Source organism: Colobus angolensis, unplaced genomic scaffold, assembly GCF_000951035.1.
Source record: "Colobus angolensis palliatus isolate OR3802 unplaced genomic scaffold, Cang.pa_1.0 Scaffold301, whole genome shotgun sequence".
NCBI classification, from domain to species: domain Eukaryota; kingdom Metazoa; phylum Chordata; class Mammalia; order Primates; family Cercopithecidae; genus Colobus; species Colobus angolensis.
The window spans coordinates 4,706,989-4,729,435 of NW_012116278.1; the positions used below are offsets into that span (position 1 = coordinate 4,706,989).

Sequence of the window (22,447 nt, forward strand, 5' to 3'; positions counted from 1 at the left end):
CCTGCTAACACAACATCCATTCAGATCAGGTCTTACCATTTAAGAAATATGTTTCATGGCTGAGCACAATGGCTCACACCTGTAATCCCAGAACTTTGGGAGGCTAAAGTGGGTGGATCACTTGAGCCCAGGAGTTCAAGAGCAGCCTGGGCAACATGGTGAAACCCTGTCTGTACAAAAAATACAAGAATTAGCCAGGTTTCTTGGTGCATGCCTGTAGTCCCAGCTACTTGGGAGGCTGAGGTGGGAGAATCCACAGAGTGTGGTGGTGCATGCTTGTAGTCTCAGCTATTTGGAAGGCTGAGGTCGGAGGATTGGTTGACCCCTGGAGGCAAAAGCTGCAGTGAGCCATGAACACCCTACTGCACTCTAGCCTGGTGACAGATTGAGACCCTGTCTCTAAAAAAAAAAAATTGTTTTAAAGAGTTAACACAGCAAACCTGAGATTGTTATTCCTAAAAAGCCCTGCTTAGAAGGTTGGCTCTTGGCTGATATGTTAGTCTGTTTTCTGTTGCTTGTAACAAAATACCTAGAGTGCGATAAAGAAAAGGAATTTATTTTTTACAATTATGGAGGCTGTGAAGTTCAAGGTCAGAGGGGCTGTATGTGGTGAAGGTCTTGTTGGTAGGAACTCTCTGCAGGGTCCTGAGATGGCATGGGGCATCACATGGCAAGCATGCTGGATATACTAGCTCAGATCTGCCTTCCTCTTCTTATAATGCCACCGATCTCATTACCATGACATTTATGATGATCTAGTAATCCTTTTCTTTTGGTTTAGGGAAGACAGGGTCTTGCTGTGTTACCTAGGCTGTGATGCAGTGGCATGATCATAGCTCAATGTAGTCTCAAACTCCTGGGCTCAATTGAGCCTCCTGCCTCAGCTTCTCAAGTAGCTAGGACTCCAGACGTTTACCACCAAGACTGGATAATTTTTTTTTTCTTTTTTTTTTTTTTGGAGACAGAGTCTTGCTCTGTTGCCTAGCCTGGAGCGCAGTGGCGCAATTTCAGCTCACTGCAACCTCTGCCTCCCGGGTTCAAGCGATTCTCCTGCCTCAGCCTCCTGAGTAGCTGGGATTACAGGTGTGCACCTCCATGCCCAGCTAATTTTTGTATTTTTAGTAGAGATGGGGTTTCACCATGTTGGCCAGGCTGGTCTCAAACTCCTGACCTCAAGTGATCCTCCTGTCTCAGCCTCCCAAAGTGCTGGGATTATAGGCATGAGCCACTGTGCCCAGCCAACCCATGCACTTTTTACTTTTGCTGATTTTGCTGTAAATCTTTTTGTAATAGATTTTAGTCATGAGTACCACTATATGCTGAGACCATTGAGTCCTTCTCTGGAATCCTTGAAACTGGCGGTGGTCTTGGAGCACAAAAGGAAGAACAAGTTTTGCTGGGGCAGTGGGCATTGGAGGATATGAGTTCTGGTTTGGACATGTTACATTTGTATTGCCTGTGGGATATCTATGTTGTCTGGCACTTGGGAGCAAGTTCTGGGCTGGGAATACAGATCTGAGCATCATCAGCATTTGGATAGCATTTGATACCAAGGTAAATAAGTAGAGAGAGACAGTATGAAACGCTACCAAGAGAGAGAAAGCATGAAGCCCTGGAGACATGGACATTTAAAGATTGGGCAAATGAAGAAGAAGAGCCCAAGGAGTTAAAGAGAAGCCAGAGAAATGGGGCAAAACAAGCCAGGGATTGCATTAGTATTTATTGATATCTTATTTGGACCTGTTCCTTCCACAACCCCTGCAGAAGTCAAGAGAAGAATGTCAAGAACAAATTAATTAACAGTATAAAAAGGTGGTATGAGGTCAAATAAGATAAGGTCTGGTAAACTGGGTTTAGTAACAAAGAAGTTGTTGATGATCGGACGGGCCTGGTAGCTCATGCCTATAATCCCAGCACTTTGGGAGTCCAAGGTAGGTGGATCACTTGAGGTCAGGAGTGTGGTGGCACATGCCTGTAGTCCCAGCTACTTGGGAGGCTGAGGCAGGAGAATCGCTTGAACCTGGGAAGCGGAGGTTGCAGTGAGCCGAGATCATACCACTGCACTCCAGCCTAGGCAACAGAGTGAAACTCCATCTAAAAACAAAAACAAACAAAAAATTGTTAGTGATCTTAGCAAGGTGAGTTTCAGTGGAATGGTGGGAGCATAAGATTCCTTGCATGGGATGATGAAAGAATGGTTCTGTTAGATGAAAGGATGGCAGGGACTGTGTTTGATAGGTAAGTTTATATCATAGCTTCATTTCAATTGAATAAACTGGCAAAAAGCAGGAGGGGGAGTAATCAGTAAGGGTGACTAGAAACTGTGATTTGCTAAAAGCAAGAATTTACGGTTTGAAGATATCATAGAGAGCATCTGAGCTAATCACTTCAATTTACAGGTGGAAAAACTGAAGTCCAGAGAAAAGAAATGACTTGACCAAGATCCTGGGGATGAGCAGGGTCAACTGATGGTGTTCAAATCACATATACAGTCTTGATTTCAAAGACACTTTGCTGTGTCCAGTATTTTTATTTCTTTTTTCTTTTCTTTTTTTTTTAATCAGCTTTCCTAGCTGGAGGTGCTTCTAGTATTGAATGGTGGGATGTCGTCAAGGAGGTATTTGTTCAAGGTTGGAGATGAGCAGCTTTTATAGTAATTCCAGGTTTGGGATATATCAATGGAATTTCATTTTTCTTTTTCTACTGACAGTGCCAGATTGGCCTCCCTTTTTGGTCTGGATCAGACAGCAGCTGGCCATGGAAATGAATTTTTCCAGTACACAGCCCCAAAACAGCCTAAGAAAAGCCAGGGAACTGCAGCAACAGGTAAGTTAAGAGTGTATTGCCTGGGCGAGGTGGCTCACACCTGTAATCCCAGCACTTTGGGAGGCCGAGGTGGGTGGATCACCTGAGGTCAGGAGTTCGAGACCAGCCTAGTCAACATGGTAAAACCCCATCTCTACGAAAAATACAAAAATTAGCCAGTCATAGTGGCGTGTGCCTGTAATCCCAGCTACTAGGGGGGCTGAGGCAGGAGGATCTCTAGAACCCAGGAGGCAGAGGTTGTAGTGATCTGAGATCGTGCCACTGTACTCCAGCCTGGGCAACAGAGTGAGACTCCATCTCAAAAAAAAAACAAAAACAAAAACAAAACAAAATAAAAGCAAGAGTGTGTTAGGGTTCTCTGGAGGGACAGAACTAATAGGAAATATGTATGTATGAAAGGGAGTTTAATTGAGAATTGGCTCACACGATCACAAGGTAAAGCCCCATGATAGGCCATCTGCAAGTTGAAGAACAAGGAAGCCAGTAGTGGATTAGTCCGAGTCCCAAAACCTCAAAAGTAGAGAAGCCGACGGTACAGCCTTCAGTCTGTGGCTGCAGGCCTGAGAGCCTCTGGCCAACCACTAGTGTAAGTTCAAGAGTCCAAAAGCCAAAGAACCTGATGTTCAAGGGCAGAAAGCATCCAGCACAGGAGAAAGATGAAAGTCGGAAGACTCAGCAAGTCAACCACTTCCACCTTCTTCTGCCTGCCTTATTCTAGCCATGCTGGCAGTTAATTAGATGGTGCCCAACCAGATTGAGGGTGAGTCTGCCTCTCCCAGTCCACAGATTCAGATGTTAATCTCCTTTGGCAACACCGTCACAGACACACCCAGGATCAGTACTTTGTGTACTTCAATCCAATCAAGTTGACACTCAGTATTAGCCATCACAACTGGCACTAGGATTGTGCCTTAACAGGTTAGATGGAAGGGTTAGCAACCTTCCAAAAGTGAATGCCAGCTTGTGTATCCTCGACCAGTCTGGCTAAGCTCACCCCCAGTGGTGGGTGCTTCTCTAAGATCTGGGATCCTAATTTCTAGCAGCTGGATGGTGTGCGCTTTCTTGGGAACTGATGGAGAGATTCGAAAGCAAGGCTTTCTGCCCCATGTGGACACCGCTATCCCAAACTCTACCCAAGGCACTCTTAAGTAGGCACTGTCCAGTGTTTGGGCAAGAAGGAAGACCTACTTTTCACTTCCTTTATCTGGGCAGGTTAGCTGTAGGCTCCATCCTGAGGCTCCACCCCTGTAGGGCCCCACTCATTAGCATTGTCAAATGATACAGTTATAACACATGTAGTTTTAAGATCTTGGTGGGCTTTTATTTGAGATTCTAGAATTGGGCAACACTTCATTCTATAAAATGGAATGTTGTGATGAGCTGAGCAGAGGAAGTTGGCTTTATAGGCAGAAAAGGCCTGAAGAAAGCAGAAATAGAACAAAAAACAACTGGTCACTTCAAAGTTACTTTTGTTGTGTAGGTTAAAGCAAAGGGGCCTTCCTTCCTTACCATGCTGGCTCAAATTGGATTATACAAAAGATGTTCCTACCACTCTTATCACTCAGGAAATTACAAGAGATTTGGGAGCACTGTGTCAGGAACCCAGGACAAAGAACAAACATATTTCATATTATACCACAACCTATAGGCCCTTTACAGAAAATGTTTGCTGACCCCTGCTTTAAATATTACCTATTACTTTAGGCAGTTTTGCTATAGGTGCTTCTCTTGTTTTCCAAGTCATAACCTGGCCAGATTTCTAGTAGGCTGTGCTTTTATATTTCCCATGGCACATCTCTTCATCAGCAGTGTGCTTCAGAGTTGAAGTGGTTGAGTTAATGGGAAAAAAAGAAACAACCTTAGTCACCACCCAATGAAAACACTTGATTTTTTATTTTTATTTTTTATTTTACTTAATTTTGGAAACAGAGTCTTGCTTTCCTGCCCAGGCTGGAATGTAGTGGCTATTCACAGGTGCCATCCCAGTGCACTATGGCCTTGAACTCCTGGTCACTGCACCTGGCTGACTTGATTGCTTAAATCAGAATTCAGCAACTATGAGTTTGTTATGCTTTTAGCGGGGAGCTATAGAGGCAAGATCGCCTATACAGTTTTCTTTAGGCATTTACAAATAAATAAAGTAGCAATACAGAAGACCTTCTCTGTTCAAGGAAAATTTTTTTTTTTTTTTTTTTTTTTTTTTTTTTGAGATGGAGTCTTGCTCTGTCACCCAGGCTGGAGTGCAGTGCCGTGATCTTGGCTCATTGCAACTTCTGCCTCCGCTGTTTCAAGCGATTCTCGTGCCTCAGCCTCCCAAGTACCTGGGTTTCAGACCTAGGCACTATAATGGTATAATTGTGTGAGGCACTTGGGTGATTAGAAGCTCAGTTTCTTCACCCCCAGACTAGATCATAGGGCTGCTTTGTGGATCAGTTAAGGATAATAATAATAAAAGCATTATGACACTAACTGTGATCTTTATAATAAGATCAATTTTGAAGCTAGTTCAATGTTTAAAAATTAGTTTAAAGCTGGGTGTGGTGGCTCATGCCTGTAATCCTAGCACTTTGGGAGGCTGAGGCAGATGGATCACAAGGTCAGGAGTTCAAGACCAGCCTGACCAACATGGTGAAACCTCATCTCTACTAAAAATACAAAAATTAGCCGGGTGTGGTGGTGCACACCTGGAATCCCAGCCACTCATGAGGCTGAGGCAGGATAATTGCTTGAACCTGGGAGGTGGAGGGTCCAGTGAACCGAGATCGTACCACTGTACTCCTGCCTGGGCAACAGAGTGAAACTCTGTCTCAAAAAAAAAAAAAAAAATTAGTTTAAACCTAGAAGTGAATGACAACTTTGTTTTCTTGTTCATCTTCAGGAAATCAGGCAACACCAAAAACAGCACCAGCCACCATGAGCACTCCCGCAATACTGGTTGCAACAGCAGTCCATGCATATCGATAGTAAGTCGCTGAGAAGGAACACTCTCTGAAGTTTGGTGGAAGCATGTGCAGTTAAGCTACTTTTTCTCAAAAAACTCTGTTCGTTGCAAAATGGTTATTCAGCCCTTCCACGGACAAAATCTCAGTAGTACTTTTAACATCTGAATTGGAGATTTCTGCCGTAAGACTTGAAAAGCCATTATCTTGTCTACTCTCTTTAGGAAGTGCTTGTACCCTCAACAACTGTCAAATACTCAAAGAAAGCCTCTCCACTGAGATAGCAAGGATGATAGATATTTATATTTAAAGAGTAAGGAAGTAGCATACGAGCTTTCAATTATAAACTGCTGGGGCGGGTGTGGTGGTGCTCACCTATAATCCCAGCACTTTGGGAGGCCGAGGCAGAAGAATCACTTGAACCTGGGAGGTGGAGGTTGCAGTGAGCCGAGATCGCGCCACTGCACTCCAGCCTGGCGACGACAGAGCGAGACTCCGTCTCAAAAAAAAAAAAAAAAAATCTAACTGCTCACCTGTGTGCCTGTCTAGGGGCTGAATGACTATTGTTCCCACTTCTCTATGGCAGAAAAGAAAGCTGGTTCTGCAGAGTTTAGGGAAGTATTAATACTTGTTGTTTCTCTTCCTTCTATAGCACAAATGGTCAATATGTAAAGCAGGGCAAATTTGGTGCTGCAGTTCTGGGGAACCACACAGCCAGAGAGGTGAGAGTGCTCCCACATCTCATGTGTATTCAGATGTCCCAAATAATACCAATGAGTTGGCTTTTATCTGACTTGCCCAATGTTTTGTTTATCTGAAGATAAAGATGATTGTTTGTATTGAATGTTAATTTATAATATCAGGTATATAGTAAATGGTCACATTTTGGTTACTATTGTGCATTCAAACAAATCCAACCATTCAAAATTGTTAAATTTGACCTTTGTGATATGATCCTACCTTATGAATTTGGGCATTTTTTGTTTGTTTGTTGTTTAATTGTGGGGTGCGTGTGTACACAGACACATACACGAACACATATATATATACACACACATACATATGCATATATAAGATAAAATTTGCCGTTTAACTGTTTTAAGTGCATAATCCAGTGCTATTAATTGCATTCATAATATTGGTTGAGCAACCATCACTACTATACATTTCCCAAACAGAAACTGTAACCATTAAGCAACAACTCTACTTCTTCCTTTTCCCAACTCCCCGTAAGGTCAAATCTACTTCTTGTTTTTATGAATTTGCCCTTTCTGGGTACCTCATATAAGTGGAATCATAACAGTATTTGTCTTTGGTGACTGATGTATTTCATTTCGCATAATGTCCTGAAGGTTCACCCATGTTTTAGCATGTATCAGTATTTCATTCCTTTTCATGGCTGAATAATATTTCATTATAGGTATATACCACATTTTGTTTATTCATTCATCAGTTGATGGACGCTGGGTTGTTTATACCTTTTGTCTGTTGGGAATAGACAAAAAAATTGTGTAACATGAAGACTGACATAAAAGTATATGGTCAAGTTCCTGTTTTGGCTCTATACTAAGAGTGGAAATTGCTGACTCGTATGGTAATTTTATGTATTGCTTTTTGAGAAACTGCCAAACTGTTTTCCACAGCAGCCGCACCATTTTACATTCCCACAAGCAATGTATGAGGGTTTCAGTTTGTTCACATCCTTGCCAGCATTTTGTTATTATTATTATTTTTAAATTCTTGCCATTCTAGTAGGTGTGGAATGGTACTTTATTGTGGTTTTAATGTGCATTTTACCCAATGTCTAATGTTGAGTATCTTTTCATTTGCTTATTGACCATTCATGTATTTTCTTTGGAGAGATGTCTATTCAAGCCCTTTGCCCATTTTAAAAATTGGATTTTTTTTTTGTTGTGGAGTTGTAGTAGTCTTTTAATATATTCTGAGTATGAAACCCTTATTTGCAGATGTTTTATAGATTATCTTTTCACTTTCTTGATAATGTCCTTTGATGTACAAAAGTTTTTAATTTTGGTGAACTCCATATTATTAATTTTTTTCTTTTGTTACATGTACTTTTAGTGTTTTATCTGAGAATCCATTACCAAAACCAAGGTCATGAAGATTTACCTCTATGTTTTCTTCCAAGAGTTTTATGATTTTATCCCCTATGTTGTTTTATATACAAGTTGGGCCTACAGTCAAAAATTACTTGACATGTGAAGAGGTGGGAAAATGTAACTGATAATCAAGGGAACAAATAAACTAGGAGCAGACTCACAAATAATCTAGACATTGAAGTTCACATACAAAGTACTTAAAACAACTAGGAATAATATCTTAAAGAAATTAGAGGAAAAGTACAAATGGAATGAAAAGATGGAGAATTTTAAAAATTAGAATCTATAAGAATAATCACATGGCATTCCAGATTTGAAAAATACAATTTCTGAAATTAAGAACATATTGGATGGGTTTAACAGAGTAAGAATACAGCAGAAGACAGAATTAGTGACTTCGAAGGCAGTTCCATAGAAAATATTCAGACTGAAGCACAGAGAGAAGAAATAATAGAAAGAGACTAGGGCAAAGATTGATGTGGGACATGGTCTAGCGTCCATATAATTGGAATCCAAAGACAGTAGAATTACATCTTGAAAGTGCTGAAAGGAAAACAAAACCCTGCCTATTACAGAATTCTGTAGCAACAAAAATGTCCTTCGAAAATGAAGGCAAAATAAATTTTCAGCCAAACAAAAGTGAGAGAATTCATTGTAGTAGATTTGCACTACAAGGAACATTAAAGGACATTCTTTAAGTTGAGGGAAATGAATGTCGGTGTCTTTCAAAAGACATGGAGAGACAGGGCATGGTGGCTCACGCCTATAATCCCAGCACTTTGGGAGGCTGAGGCAGGTGGATCACCTGAGGTCGGGAGTTCGAGACCAGCCTGACCAACATGGAGAAACCCCGTCTCTACTAAAAATGCAAAAAAATTAACCAGGTGTGGTGGCACATGCCTGTAATCCCAGCTACTTGGGAGGCTGGGGCAGGAGAATTGCTTGAACCCGGGAGGTGGAGGTTGCGGTGAGCCGAGATCATGCCACTGCGCTCCAACCTGGGCAACAAGAGTGAAACTCCATCTCAAAAAAAAAAAAAAATGACATGGAGAATGTTCATAGAAGTATCATTCATAATAGCCTCTAGCTGGAAACAACTCAAATGTTCATAAACAGGAGAATGAATGAAGAGTTTATGGTATATTCACATAATATAATACTACATGACAATAGAAGAGAAAGTACTGCAACATGAAGTATCAAGGCTTACTCTTACAGATACAGTGAGTGAAAGAAGCAAGGCAAAAGTATACTCTGTATACTCCCATTTATACAAATTTAAGAATAGCAAAATTGGATGCGGTGGCTCACACCTGTAATCCCAGCACTTTGGGAGGCTGAGACAGGCAGATCACCTGAGGTCAGGAGTTCAAGACCAGCCTGGCCAGCATGGTGAAACCCAGTCTCTACTAAAAATACAAAATGAGCAGGGCGTGGTGGTATGCAGAGGTTGCAGTGAGCAGAGATTGTTCCACTGCACTCTAGCCTGGGCGACAGAGAGACACTGTCTCAAAAAGGAAAAAAGGCAAAATTAATCAGTGAAAGAAGTCAGAATATTGGTTACCTCAGGGTGGGGATTACTGACTAGGAATAGGAAGGGCATGAAGGAGCTTCCTGTGGTGTGGGAAATGCTCTGCTATTTTAAAAATCTGGTTAATGGTCACATGGGCATATATATGTATAATGTACATGCATTTTATGTTTTTCATCAATTTAAAAACAATTTGTATTTTCTTTTACACAACCAGCCACTCTCTCTTAGTCACCCCTTGTATAAATGAAAACACTAACAAAACGAAGACATTGCCAATTACAGTTAAACAGCAAGGCCAAAATGAGAGATTAATGTGGATAGTGAGAAGATAAAATTTACAGTTGAGGCCTTAAAGGATGAAAAGATTTTGAGTTTAATAGCTGTATGAAGCACAACCCCTGATACATATTGCTGATTTTATGTTGCCTTTTAACTTCTGTTCTCTTTTTTTTCTGTCGTTGCTTGTCTACAGTATAGGATTCTTCTTTACATCAGTCAGCAACAGCCAGTTACGGTTGCTAGGATTCATGTGAACTTTGATCTAATGGTAAGACTTCATCATGTAATCATTAGCTCCTTCAGGATAAGTTTACAGGAGAGATTGGTCTGATTGTACCTAGTAGAAATTCGATCCACTTGTTCATCCCTGGGTGTCCTTGTAAGTATCTAACAGAACCTTACAGAAAGGTCTCTTGGCTCCTTCTGGCAATGTGGACTAAAGGGTGAATGGTGGAGGGTGAGAGGGAAGAAGAAAAATCTCTGATACTTCTCTTTGGGTCCACCTGAGTCGTGACCCTACTCTGTGAGCTTAGGCAGTCATGTTTATCTGGTATAATACTGCTTGTGGATGTATTATCTTAACATTTCTCCTTTCTCCAGGTTCGCCCCAATAACTATAGCACCTTTTATGATGACCAAAGACAGAACTGGTCCATCATGTTTGAGTCAGAAAAAGCTGCTGTGGAGTTCAATAAGCAGGTGATAATATCTTATTCTCCCTGTGAGAAGCCAGAATACTTGTTTGGATTTCCCTTAATTTTAGGGAAACATATAGAAACCCCATAATCTGCTGTGTTTTGTTAGTGACTAGCATAAAAAAACCCACTAAATTTGCCATTTCAACCTATTGTATGATTTCAGGAAAATAATAGGAATACTTACTGAAACTGCTTGACAATTTAGCCTTTCTCTTTTTTAAAGGAGAAAGGCTAAATGTAATCTTACTATATTAAAAACTTTTCTACTACATAAATTATCTTAAGAAATAAATAAAACTATCTTTAAAAAATAGTGTTTTCAAAGAATGTTTTAGGCTGGGTGTGGTGGTTCACGCCACGCCTATAATCCCAGCATTTTGGGAGGCCAAGGCAGGTGGATCACTTGAGCCCAGAAGTTCAAGACCAGCTTGGGCAACATAGTGAAACCCCATCTGTACAAGAAAAGAGAGAGAGAGAGAGAGAGTAGGTTACTACATACTCATTGTATAAAATTTAGAAAAGCATTAAAAAAAAATCACTCATAATCTTACTACTCAAAGTAACCACTATTTCCTTTTTTCTATGCATAATATACATAAGTAGATATAACCCTTTAATAGTTCTTTATCTTATTGTATTTTAAAATGTATAATTCATCTTTTCGTATCTCATGAAAAACTATTTGGAAACATTTTTGAAGGCTGCATAATATGCGTGTTGTCACTTCAAGCTACCGTAACAAATTAACATAGAGTGGTTAAGCAACAGAAATTTATTTCTCACGGTTCTTGAGGCTGAAAGTCTGAGATCAGGGTGCCAGCATAGTTGGGTTCTAGTGAGACCCTCTTCTGGGTTGCAGACTATCTTCTTCTTGTATCCTTACATAGTAGAAAGAGGGTGAGATAGTTCTCTGATATCTCTTTAATAAGGTCCCTAATCCCATTCATGAGGGCTCCACCCTCCTGGCTTACTTACCCCCCAAAGGCCCCACTTCCTAATACTATCACACTGGGAATTAGGATTTCAGTGTAAGTATTCGGAGGGGACACAAACATTCAGCCCATAACATTTGTTTCTTAATTGATGTAATCATTACCTTATGTTATGCACTTAGATTGTTTTCTGTCTCTGCAATAAATGACACCGAGGTAAGCATTTTATATAGAAGTCTGTCCTTTTTTCCTCCCTACATATTTCCATAAGCTTTATTTCAGTAAGTGAGTGATTCAGTTCAGTCAAAAGGTCCAGATATTTTTAGGTTTTTTTTTTTTGAAACAGAGTCTCGCTCTGTCGCCCAGGCTGGAGTGCAGTGGCCGGATCTCAGCTCACTGCAAGCTTTGCCTCCCGGGTTTATGCCATTCTCCTGCCTCAGCCTCCCGAGTAGCTGGGACTACAGGCGCCCGCCACCATGCCCAGCTAGTTTTTGTATTTTTTTAGTAGAGACGGGGTTTCACTGTGTTAGCCAGGATGGTCTTGATCTCCTGACCTCGTGATCCACCCGTCTCGGCCTCCCAAAGTGCTGGGATTACAGGCTTGAGCCACCGCACCCAGCCTATTTTTAGGTTCTTAATACACTTTGGCACACTGCTTTTCAGAAAGATTGTACTATTTCACATTTATAGCAATTTTCTCATCGTACCTTTGCCAGCATTTAGAATGATCCCTTTTTTCTTTTGGTCTTCATCACTTGGTAAAAATAATGATACCTCATTGTTTTTATTTGATTGCAATAATGAAATTTTTTTTTTTTTTTGAGATGGAGTCTTGCTCTGTTGCCAGGCTGGAGTGCAGTGGTGTGATCTCAGCTTACTACAACCTCTGCCTCCTCAGTTCAAGTGATTCTCCTGCCCCAGCCTCCCGAGTAGCTGGGACTACAGGCGCACACCACCACTCCTGGCTAAATTTGGTATTTTTAGTAGAGATGGGATTTCACCATGTTGGCCAGGATGGTCTCAATCTCTTGAGCTTGTGATCCGCCCGCCTTGGCCTCCCAAAGTGTTGGGATTACAGGTGTGAGCCACCGCGCCTGGCCTCTGGAACTTTTTAAAAGAAAATGAGCAACAAGTTTCTAATGGATACTATATGAAAACATTGATAAAATTGGGTCTTGAATCCACATTTTTCTAAACTGATAGTCTAAAGATCTTTCATAGTATATTGCTTTTGAGGGCTTAATAATGTTAAAACACAAGCCCAAGGATAATTATTCATAAATAGAATAATTATTCACAAAGATGCCTCTGACTCCTTTGTCTAAGATTTGTGCTAAGATAATATGGCCAAATCTGTAGGTAGCATTGATGTGGATTCTGGGATTGCAACATGATTTTGTAAATGCCGTTTCTACTGCGGTCTTTAGAAGTGCTTTTTGACATTTTTTCGAAGCTCTCCTTTCTTTCCTAGGTTCCCAAAAACTGAAACAGTAAATCAGTATCATAATCAATAGCTAATGCTTTTTCAGTACTTACTGTTATTTGCCAGGTAACTTGTCAAGTACTCTACTTATATTAGCTCATTTAATTTTCATAACCATCCTATGAGATGTGTGAAGCATTATCTCCGTCTTGGGTACATAGAGATTATTTGGCCAGGGTCACAAAGTTAATAAGTGGCAGTACCTGGATCTGTACCCAGACATTCTGACTACAAGGCCATACTCCTAGACACTTTGATTCCTGGCAGGATAACTGACTTTCATTTGGTTTATTTCTAAACATGTAATCTGTTTTGATAGTGAATGAAGCTATTTGAGAAAGAGCAATAGCAATAAAGGAATGAGTACTTACTGAGCTTAAACTACATTTATGCTGCTTCAATTTTGTCTTGCAGGTGTGCATTGCTAAGTGCAACAGTACCTCTTCCCTGGATGCAGTGCTCTCCCAGGACCTCATTGTGGCAGAAGGCCCTGCTGTAGAAGTTGGAGATTCTCTGGAAGTGGCCTATACCGGCTGGCTCTTTCAGAATCATGTGCTGGGCCAGGTAAGAAAATGCACCTTGCAAGTTCTTTTGTAAACTTACATAGCATGTGGGCTATTCCCAGGGGAGATAGTATTACTGTGAACTGCTGCTGTTGTCAAATAGGAGCCCCACTTTAGACACTGCAATTGCTTTGGGGGCACATTATGAAATGTGAATGTGTAAAAGAGCCTCAGTTCCACTCTGTCACTTCAACTTAGGGAAAGTGGGAACCAGTTTCCCAAGTACTATTATTTTTGCTGGTTGTTCATGTGTATGCTCCTATACCGGTGTTACACTTGAATATATTCTTACGGGATTAAGTCTTAAAACTTCTTTTTAGACCCTCCTTACAGTTTTTCTTATAGTAGATACTGTAAATACATTGAGCTTATTGTGTTTTAATATTGTTAAGCCCTTAAAAGCAATATATTATATGAGAGAAAGACCTTTATGAGTTTAGAAAAATCTGGATTCAAGATCCAATTATATACTAATTTGACCTTGATCAAGTCATTTATACTCTTATTTTTTTCCATTTGTGAATGGAGGTTAATGATCTTGCTCTGCTTACTCGGCAGGGTTAATGTCAGCATCAAAATGAGATGATTTATTTGAAAGTATATTGTGGATGAAAAATGCTTAAATGCATAGTTGTAGGAATGTGTTTTTTTCCTAAACCTGGAAAATCACTGTTTTAGAGATACTCATTATGATAACACCCTTTAGCTATGATGTCATCCAACATTTCAGGTCCTTTAGAAACTATCTTCTGAGTGTATTTGACGGTCCCTATTCCAGAAGTACTGTGCTGGTATGTAGTTAGTTGAATGCCATAATGGTTATTATTATTTTTGAAATTGGCTGGCCTCATTTCCTTCAATCAAATTGCAGGTTTTCGACTCCACTGCTAACAAAGATAAGTTGCTTCGCTTGAAATTAGGATCAGGAAAAGTCATCAAGGTAAAGGCTGCACTGTGTTTTTTTGTGGTTTTATCAGTTGCAGTGGGTTTAACTTAGATTAAATTGTGTGGAATTTCTTTTTTTTTCTTTTTTTTTTTTTTGAGACAGAGTTTCACTCTTGTTGTTCAGGCTGGAGTGCAATGGTGTGATCTCAGCTCATTGCAACCTCCACCTCCCGGGCTCAAGTGATTCTCCTGCCTCAGCTTCCCGAGTAGCTGGGATTACAGGCATGCGCCACCACGCCCAGCTAATTTTGTATTTTTAGTGGAGATGGAGTGTCTCCATGTTGGTCAGGCTGGTCTCGAACTCCTGACCTCAGGTGATCCACCCTCCTCGGCCTCCCAAAGTGCTGGGATTACAGGCGTGAACCACCACGCCCGGCCTGTGGGATTTCTAATCAGGGTATCTTTTTGACATCTGGAAATGCCTGGATGAAGAATATGAGGGGAAAATGTGTTACATTGCATTTGGGATATTTTTATCTATGAGACATTATATTGAAGATGGTTACAATCGTTTTCTGTAGTCCTGACCTTTTCTTTTCTATTCTATGACTCAGAGCATATTATTTCATCCTTCCTATAGCCTAGTAGGGGAAAAGGTGAGACAGTTTATTCTAGAAACTTGTCATAAAGGGTTGAATCTCATCTGTCTGGGTTGCTTTGAATCAGCACTTTCCAATCACTGTGGGAGGCAACTGTGACAATAGCAGGAGGAACACTGGGATTCGAATCCGAGAACTTATGTTCAAGTTGTGAATTTTTTCTTTACTAACTGTGCAGGTGTTTTATAAAAGAATGTTTTACACATGTGGTATATTATGGTGTCAGGACATAGTAGTGATGATGCATTGTGCTGTACTCATTCATCTGTGTGGTAAAAAGATTCTCTCCATCATTTCATGACCACTTTTCCCAGAATCCTATGGAGACTTTTTCCAATAGATCATAGCAGTTAAGTCTTGATCCCTGAACCTAGACGGATCTAATGTTGAATCTTAGCTTAACAACTTACTAACTGTGTGATCTTGGGCTAGGTACTTAACCTCCACAAGCTTCAGTTATTGAAGTAAAATGGGGACAATCCTGACAACCTTATGAAGTTTTTGGAGGGGCTTAAACAAGATCATGCATGTAAAGCACTTTCCACACTTCCTAGAAAACAATCTTTTTTGATGGGGGGAAATGGAGTCTTGCTTTGTCACCTAGGCTGGAGTTCAGTGGCGTGATCTCAGCTCTCTGCAACCTCTGTCTCCTGGGTTCAAGTGATTCTCCTGCCTCAGCCTCCTGAGTAGCTGGGACTACAGGTGTGCACCACCATGTCTGGCTAATTTTTTGTATTTTTGGTAGAGACGAGGTTTCACCATGTTGGCCAGGCTGGTCTCAAACCCCTGACCTCAGGTAATCCACCCATCCCGGCCTCTCAAAGTGCTGGGATTACAGCTGTGAGCCACCGTGCCTGGCCAAAAACATGCTTTTTAATGATAGCTTTTCTTACTCTTACTGCTCTTCTTTTATTCCTCCCATTTTCTCTCATCATCTAAGCTAGTATATTTCATGCAACCCCAGATATGCCTGCTTTTACAAGTAGGTTTAGAAGGTGTCTTCTAGATATTCTTATACCAACACGGGGCAGTAGTCAGACCCGACCTCTGGAGGCACTGAGTAAACCTGAAAGTGTGGATAAGTGAAACCTGGTGCTCCTGTACTTCACTTTGTCTTCTGAGGAGCTTCTTGTTTGATGAACTTTTCCTATCTGATTTTTAAAGGGCTGGGAGGATGGAATGCTGGGCATGAAAAAAGGAGGAAAGCGGTTGCTTATTGTCCCTCCATCCTGTGCTGTTGGCTCAGAAGGGGTAATAGGGTGGACTCAAGCAATGGACTCGATCCTGGTGTTCGAGGTGGAGGTTAGGCGGGTGAGTGAAACTGTCTTTGTTTTGTTTGATGAGTCTTCTACATGTCTTTTTGCTAGTTAAATGAATAAATAAATGAAGATATTTGAAAACTAGGTTCTGAAGACATAGATTTCTTTGAAAAAGTAGAAATGGAGTAGTCAGAAAGAGCAACATCTTTGAAATCTAAGGATCAAAGTATTATGTCCTTCCTGGCTCTCTTTTCAGAGTCTAGAAGTGGTCGTGACTTTAAGAAAGTCACATCTCATGCCTGTAATCCCAGCACTTTCGGAGGCCAAGGTGGGCGGATCATGAGGTCAGGAGATCGAGACCATCCTGGCTAACATGGTGAAACCCCATCTCTACTAAAACTACAAAAAATTAGCTGGGCTTAGTGGCAGGCGCCTGTAGTCCCAGCTACTTGGGAGGCTGAGGCAGGAGAATTGCTTGAACCTGGGAGGTGGAGACTGCAGTGAGATGAGATCGTGCCACTGCACTCCAGCCTGGGTTACAGAGCGAGACTCTGTCTCAAAAAAAAAAAGAAAGTCACATCTTCACACTAAGCTTTTTATTTTGTCTATAAAATAGTGACTCCTGCCCAATGTATATACTTTTTACTTAGTGATTCTATGGCTACAAACTTGATATCTTTACATAAGTATGCAAAGATTGCATGTGTGTATGTTTTACTACGACTAAGTCTGCCACATTGTAGTAGCCAAAAACTGGCAACAACCTAAATGTCCATCATTAAGATACTGGTTAAATTATGTTTTTTTTCATAGACTTTTATGTAGCTCTTAAAGAATATGAAAAATCTATTGTTAAGGAAGCAAGTTGCAGAACATTGTGGATAGTATGGTCTCATGTGCATGTGTATGTGTGTGCATGTGTGTGTGTGTGTATACACATATACATATCCATATACATAGTCATATGTACATATATGTGTATACACACACATGTAATACACACATATATGCTCATATATTCATAGAAAATTCCTGGAAGCTTTAAAAGAAATCATTAAAAGTGATTTTTTTTTTTCTGTAGAGTGGAAATGGAGTTCAGAAAGTTTTACTTTTTGTCACTGTACCTTTTGTACCATGTAAAAAACTTAACATGAATATATATAGTTTCTATGCAATAAATTGTGCTTAGTCAACTTAATACTACCTGTTCCCTGCCCCCAGATGATCCTGTTTGCTTTATACTGTTTGTTAGATTCAAATGTGATAGGGTTTGTTACTGTAAACTCTAAAATACAATACAAATAGGGAATACTATGGTCATCTTCTTTATGGCTGTTACACCTGCCACAGAGAAAGGATGTGCTTCCCTTCTCAGTGATGCTTTCCTAACCGTTCCTAACTGGACACTTTCATCCTGCGGGGCTGCTCTAGCCCTCTTTCAATGACATGTGACCTGCTGCCTTTTTTCTTTTTTACAACTTTTATATTCTCTGTCAATTTTCCTTTGAGTTTGAAAAATCATGGCTGGTGATAGATAACAAACCAATTTGAGTCTATCATGACTGGCACATGAAGTAAAAAATTTTCTGTTTTACCAATAATCAAACAATGACAAATTGACCTGCATATTAAATTCACAAGGCTGGTAGAGAATGATACCCCGTGTGGCAAGAGTGTTCAGAAAGATTTATACACTACTGTGGTATATAAACTAGTTCACTCTTTCTGAAGGGAAATTTAATGGTATCTATTAACCCATTTATGCTGGAGGTTGCAAAATTTTTGGGAAAAATCAGACCTTGGTGATGACCTTGAGCAGTAGGATATAAATTACTCCCACAAGCTTAACGTTCCAATAATGGAACACTTGGCATAAATGGGTTAAAAGCTTTCAAAATGAGCATCCCTTTTATCCAACAATTTTAACTAATTTATAGTTTGGAAATATTTAACTAAAATTTAACTAATTTATAGTTTGGAAATATTTAAGATTATGTACAAAAATACAGATACAAAGCTATTCATGGAAGCATTGTTTATGATAGAAATAAGCTGAATGTCTAACAGTGAGGAATTGGTGAAATACACTTTGTAATAGAATATGTATGTATGACTTTAGTTCCTAAAATCCTTTGGAGACTTTTTCCTATAGATCATAGCAGTGAAGGGCTGACCCTTGAAGTTAAATATACTCTTCAGTAGTTAAAAATAATGTTGCAAATTAATATTTAATGATATGGAAATAGGTTAATATGTCAGTGAGCAAAACAGGTTACAAAACAGCATGGCCCGTTTTTGTAAAAGGTATATACAGAGACAGATAATATAATGGTAGTTGGATTGCAGGTGATTACTACCTTTGTCTTTTTGGCTGAGCTACATTTTCTGATTTGCCTGCAGTGAACAGGTAATGGCTTATGTAATGAAGAATAAGTAAAATTAAAGGAGGGTGAAAGGAGAAGGGTATTTGTAGCCTATTCCACCTGCGATGACTCTTTCCCTAGGTGAAGTTTGCCAGAGATTCTGGCTCTGATGGGCACGGTGTTAGTTCCCGGGATTCTGCAGCCCCGTCTCCCATCCCTGGTGCTGACAGCCTCTCTGCTGATCCTGTTGTGTCACCACCCACACCAATACCTTTCAAATCAGGGTAAGATACTCCAATTGTATCAAGCTCTTTTATGGCTCGTAAAAATGATTCTTAGAGGGGTTCAGAAATAGAGATATAGTTAAAAACTAAAATAATTTGAAATAACTGGAAAAAATGGGATCAGGGAAATGGGGAAAATACTTGCTTCAGATTTTTCTGACAAAGGTTTAATATTCATAGGCCTCAAAAGCACTAACTCAGAAGAATACTTACAAAATTCTGGAAGAAAACTAAGCAGAGGGCATAAATACAAAATTATATACTCATGGAAAAAATGTAAATAATAAGCATTTGGATGGAAAGTTGTTCAATTTTACTAGCATTCAAAGATTACGCAAACTAAAGAAGAGTTAAAATTCTGTTTTACAGTCATTAAATTGGCACACATTTAAAAAAACAATTTGCTTATCCAATATAGTTTGGACTTGTGATTCTGGATTTTGTTTTCAATCTTGAAATTTGGTCTGTTTGCTTTCAGGGAGTCAGCTCTTCGTACCAAATCTAACTCCCTCAGTGAACAACTTGCAATAAATACAGTAAGTATAAGAGTCTTGGCCAGGCATGGTGGTTCTCACGTGTAATCCTAACACTTTGCGAAGCTGAGGCAGGAGGATCACTTCAGCGCAGGAGTTCAAGACCAGCCTAAGCAACATAGTGAGACCTTGTCTCTCTCTTAAAAAAAAAAAAGAGTTTTTTTCCCTCACCCCTAGTGTGCTGAGGTTTTATGTGCTTAGGATATGGTAAGTTAGAGAAAAAAAAAGTTAAGAGGCTAAAAAGTTTCTAGGCTAAATCAGTGGTTACTTTGTTCATTTCCCCTTACTTGGGAGTCAGTGTAAGTTAGCCTCAGCTTCTGCATAGGGATTCAAATCTTGATTCTTATAAGCATGTGGCCTTGAGAAAATTGTCTAACTTCTGTGATCCTCAGCTTCTTCATTAGTTAAAAGGAACTCATTCTCATAGCCCCTTTTTACAGTTTTTGTGAGGATTAGAGATAATTTGTAAAGTGCTGAGCTCAGAGCCTTTGTTTAGTGTGTCTTTAATAAGTGATCACTGTGATTATTATCAGGAGACTGATGTTCAACGGGGGGAGGAGCCTCTCTCAGTTAAAGTACACTTCAATTTTAGAAATATTATTTATTCCGAGGATTGTGTTAGTGGTTAATCCTAGGCGCTCTCTTCTACTTGCTTTCTGTGACCTTGAACAAGCTGATTGACTTTGAGCAGGACACTGAGCCTCTGTGTTTCCCCGGTTGTAAGATGAGAGTGCCAGCATGCGGTTTTAGTAAAATCTGGATTTGAATGCCTTTAAGAAGGATGCATATGGTAGTTTGCTGCTGGCCTGCCTGGTCTGTGAAGGCTTCTGAGTTTGCTGCCTGTGGACCAGACAGTGGCTGAGGCACTTCAAATTCTAAAGCCCTGTGGCCTTCACCTACTGCACTGGGAAACAGAATAGGTGTATGGAGTGAAATTGGTGCTAGCATCTCTCCAACCCTAGTTTACTTGTTTATATTCAATCCAACAGAATTATTAAGCAAATAATTGTTTTGAAATGATCTCCTAAACCCAGAAGATTAAATCAAAGAATCAGAGGAAAATTGAAGAATAATTATTATCTCAGATCTTTGAACAATCACCAAAATGGTCCAATATTGGTTCCATTGTACTCTAGTCATAACAACTCTTGTTACCTATTTCTAAGCTATAGTAACTTCTGGCAGACTAATGGCCTCCAACTATTTTTTTCTTTTTTTTTCTTTTAAACAAGTTTGTTTTTTTTAATGGAGGCAAAATTTACATAACATGAAATTAACCACCTTTCTTTTTCTTTTCCATGTAAGTTTTTATCTTTGTTTTGAATAGGTAATTACATTTATATGGCACAGTTATCAAAACAATATAACAAGATCTACATTGTGAGGACTCACTTCTATTCCTGTCCTTATCTACCCTATTCCATCTCACACCCCTTAGGTAACTGCTTTTATTAGTTTCTTATATATTCTTTCAGTGTTTCTTTATGCAGGTGCACACAAGTAGGAATGTATATTTTATTCCTCCCTCCTTTCACACACACAAAGTAGCATACTCTGTATGTAATGCACCTTGCCTTTTCCATATAACTATATTATATAAAAAATACAAAATCTTTTCATGTTGGTGTATAGAGAGCTTCCTCATTTTAATCTGTAGATCACAGTATTCCATTGTGTGCATATGGTTTATATAACTAGTCCTTTCCTGATGTATCCAACTTTTTCTGGATACATCATCAGTTAAGAAAAAATAAGCACACACTCCCAGTATATGTTTATTGACAAATTATGTACATAAAGTACCACCAGTCCCTGTAAGCAAACTCAATGTCTTACACTGGTAGCTTAAAAATATTAAAAATGCAGCCTGGGCAACATGGCGAAGCTCTTTCTTGACCAAAAATACAAAAAATTAGTGCCTGTGGTCCCAGCTACTTGGGAGGCCGGGGTGGCAGGACCTCTTAAATCTGGGAAATGGAAGTTGCAGTGAGCTGAGATCATGCCACTGCACTCCAGCCTGGGTGATAGAGACCCCATCTCAAAAAAAAAAAAAAGTAATCATAATAAAAATGGAGGTTATGATCATTTCCTTCTACACCCAATAGCTCATGTTGTGCACCTTCAGGTGTACTTACTTGCCATTCTGAAATTTTGGACCAGTTAATGGAAGCTTCTAGCACAGGGTCTAGTGTGTAGTTAATGCCAAGTCATAGTTAAATTAACCTGAAGTTAAAACAAAGAGCTCCTGTTTCCTTTTCTTCACAGATCTCTTCTGAATATCTATCTACTGAATTGCTTCAGGCTTTTGAGTGAGGGTACTGTCATCTAAAATGCCTCCCTCTCTTAACATCTCTACGTTAGTTTTTCATCTGTAAAATAAGACTAATTTTGCCTGCTGGGGAGACTTGATCGAAAGGCAATACGTGTGAAACTACTTTGTCCATTCCAAAGATACAGGGAATTATTTTTACTGCTATTAATTGTGATCCATGTATGCTTCTATGCAAGAAATCTTTGATTCTCATTTTCTAGAGGGTATGTTTTTAAATAGATATGGTAGGGGGATTTGTTGAAGGATTTGATACAAAAGCCAAAGGGATAGAGCTGCCTGAAGGTGATTTTTTTGACTTTCCTCTCTTTTTAGAGTCCCGATGCAGTCAAAGCCAAGTTGATTTCTCGGATGGCTAAAATGGGCCAGCCCATGCTGCCCATCCTTCCACCACAGCTGGATTCCAATGATTCAGAAATCGAAGTATGTCCCCCTGGCTGTATTAGAATGAATAGTAGAGATGTCGCCATCATCTTTCTTTTTATTTGGTTGGAGTGATTGTGTTTTCTGCCTCTAAGGCAGAATCATTATTTAGAGGGCTAATATGCAAAATGATACAGATTGGTATTGGTACATGTGTTTCTACTGGGATTAGTACTTCCCCTGAGAGATGAAAGCAATTTGGTAGATCTTTTACAAGAACCGGGCAGTTTTCAGTGGTTAGTTTAGCCTTCTTTACTAGAATCTCCATTGTTACAAGAGATCACTCTCTGGACAGCATGATGCCCAGTTCATAGCAGGTGCTCTCTGTTCATATGTGT

At 39.8% G+C, this 22,447-nt stretch overlaps 1 protein-coding gene across 1 annotated transcript in view; it reads left to right on the forward strand.

Moving 5' to 3' along the window:
- The window catches only part of FKBP15 (FK506 binding protein 15, 133kDa), a 106,760-nt gene that overhangs the window by 59,338 nt on the left and 24,975 nt on the right, over positions 1–22,447 (forward strand). Inside the window, exons 6-16 of the mRNA XM_011950116.1 lie at positions 2,711–2,826; positions 5,705–5,789; positions 6,418–6,487; positions 9,892–9,966; positions 10,299–10,397; positions 13,226–13,375; positions 14,246–14,314; positions 16,083–16,229; positions 18,682–18,824; positions 19,303–19,360; positions 22,002–22,109. Coding sequence (XP_011805506.1) covers positions 2,711–2,826; positions 5,705–5,789; positions 6,418–6,487; positions 9,892–9,966; positions 10,299–10,397; positions 13,226–13,375; positions 14,246–14,314; positions 16,083–16,229; positions 18,682–18,824; positions 19,303–19,360; positions 22,002–22,109 — 1,120 coding nt within the window. The remainder of the gene's footprint in view (positions 1–2,710; positions 2,827–5,704; positions 5,790–6,417; positions 6,488–9,891; positions 9,967–10,298; positions 10,398–13,225; positions 13,376–14,245; positions 14,315–16,082; positions 16,230–18,681; positions 18,825–19,302; positions 19,361–22,001; positions 22,110–22,447) is intronic.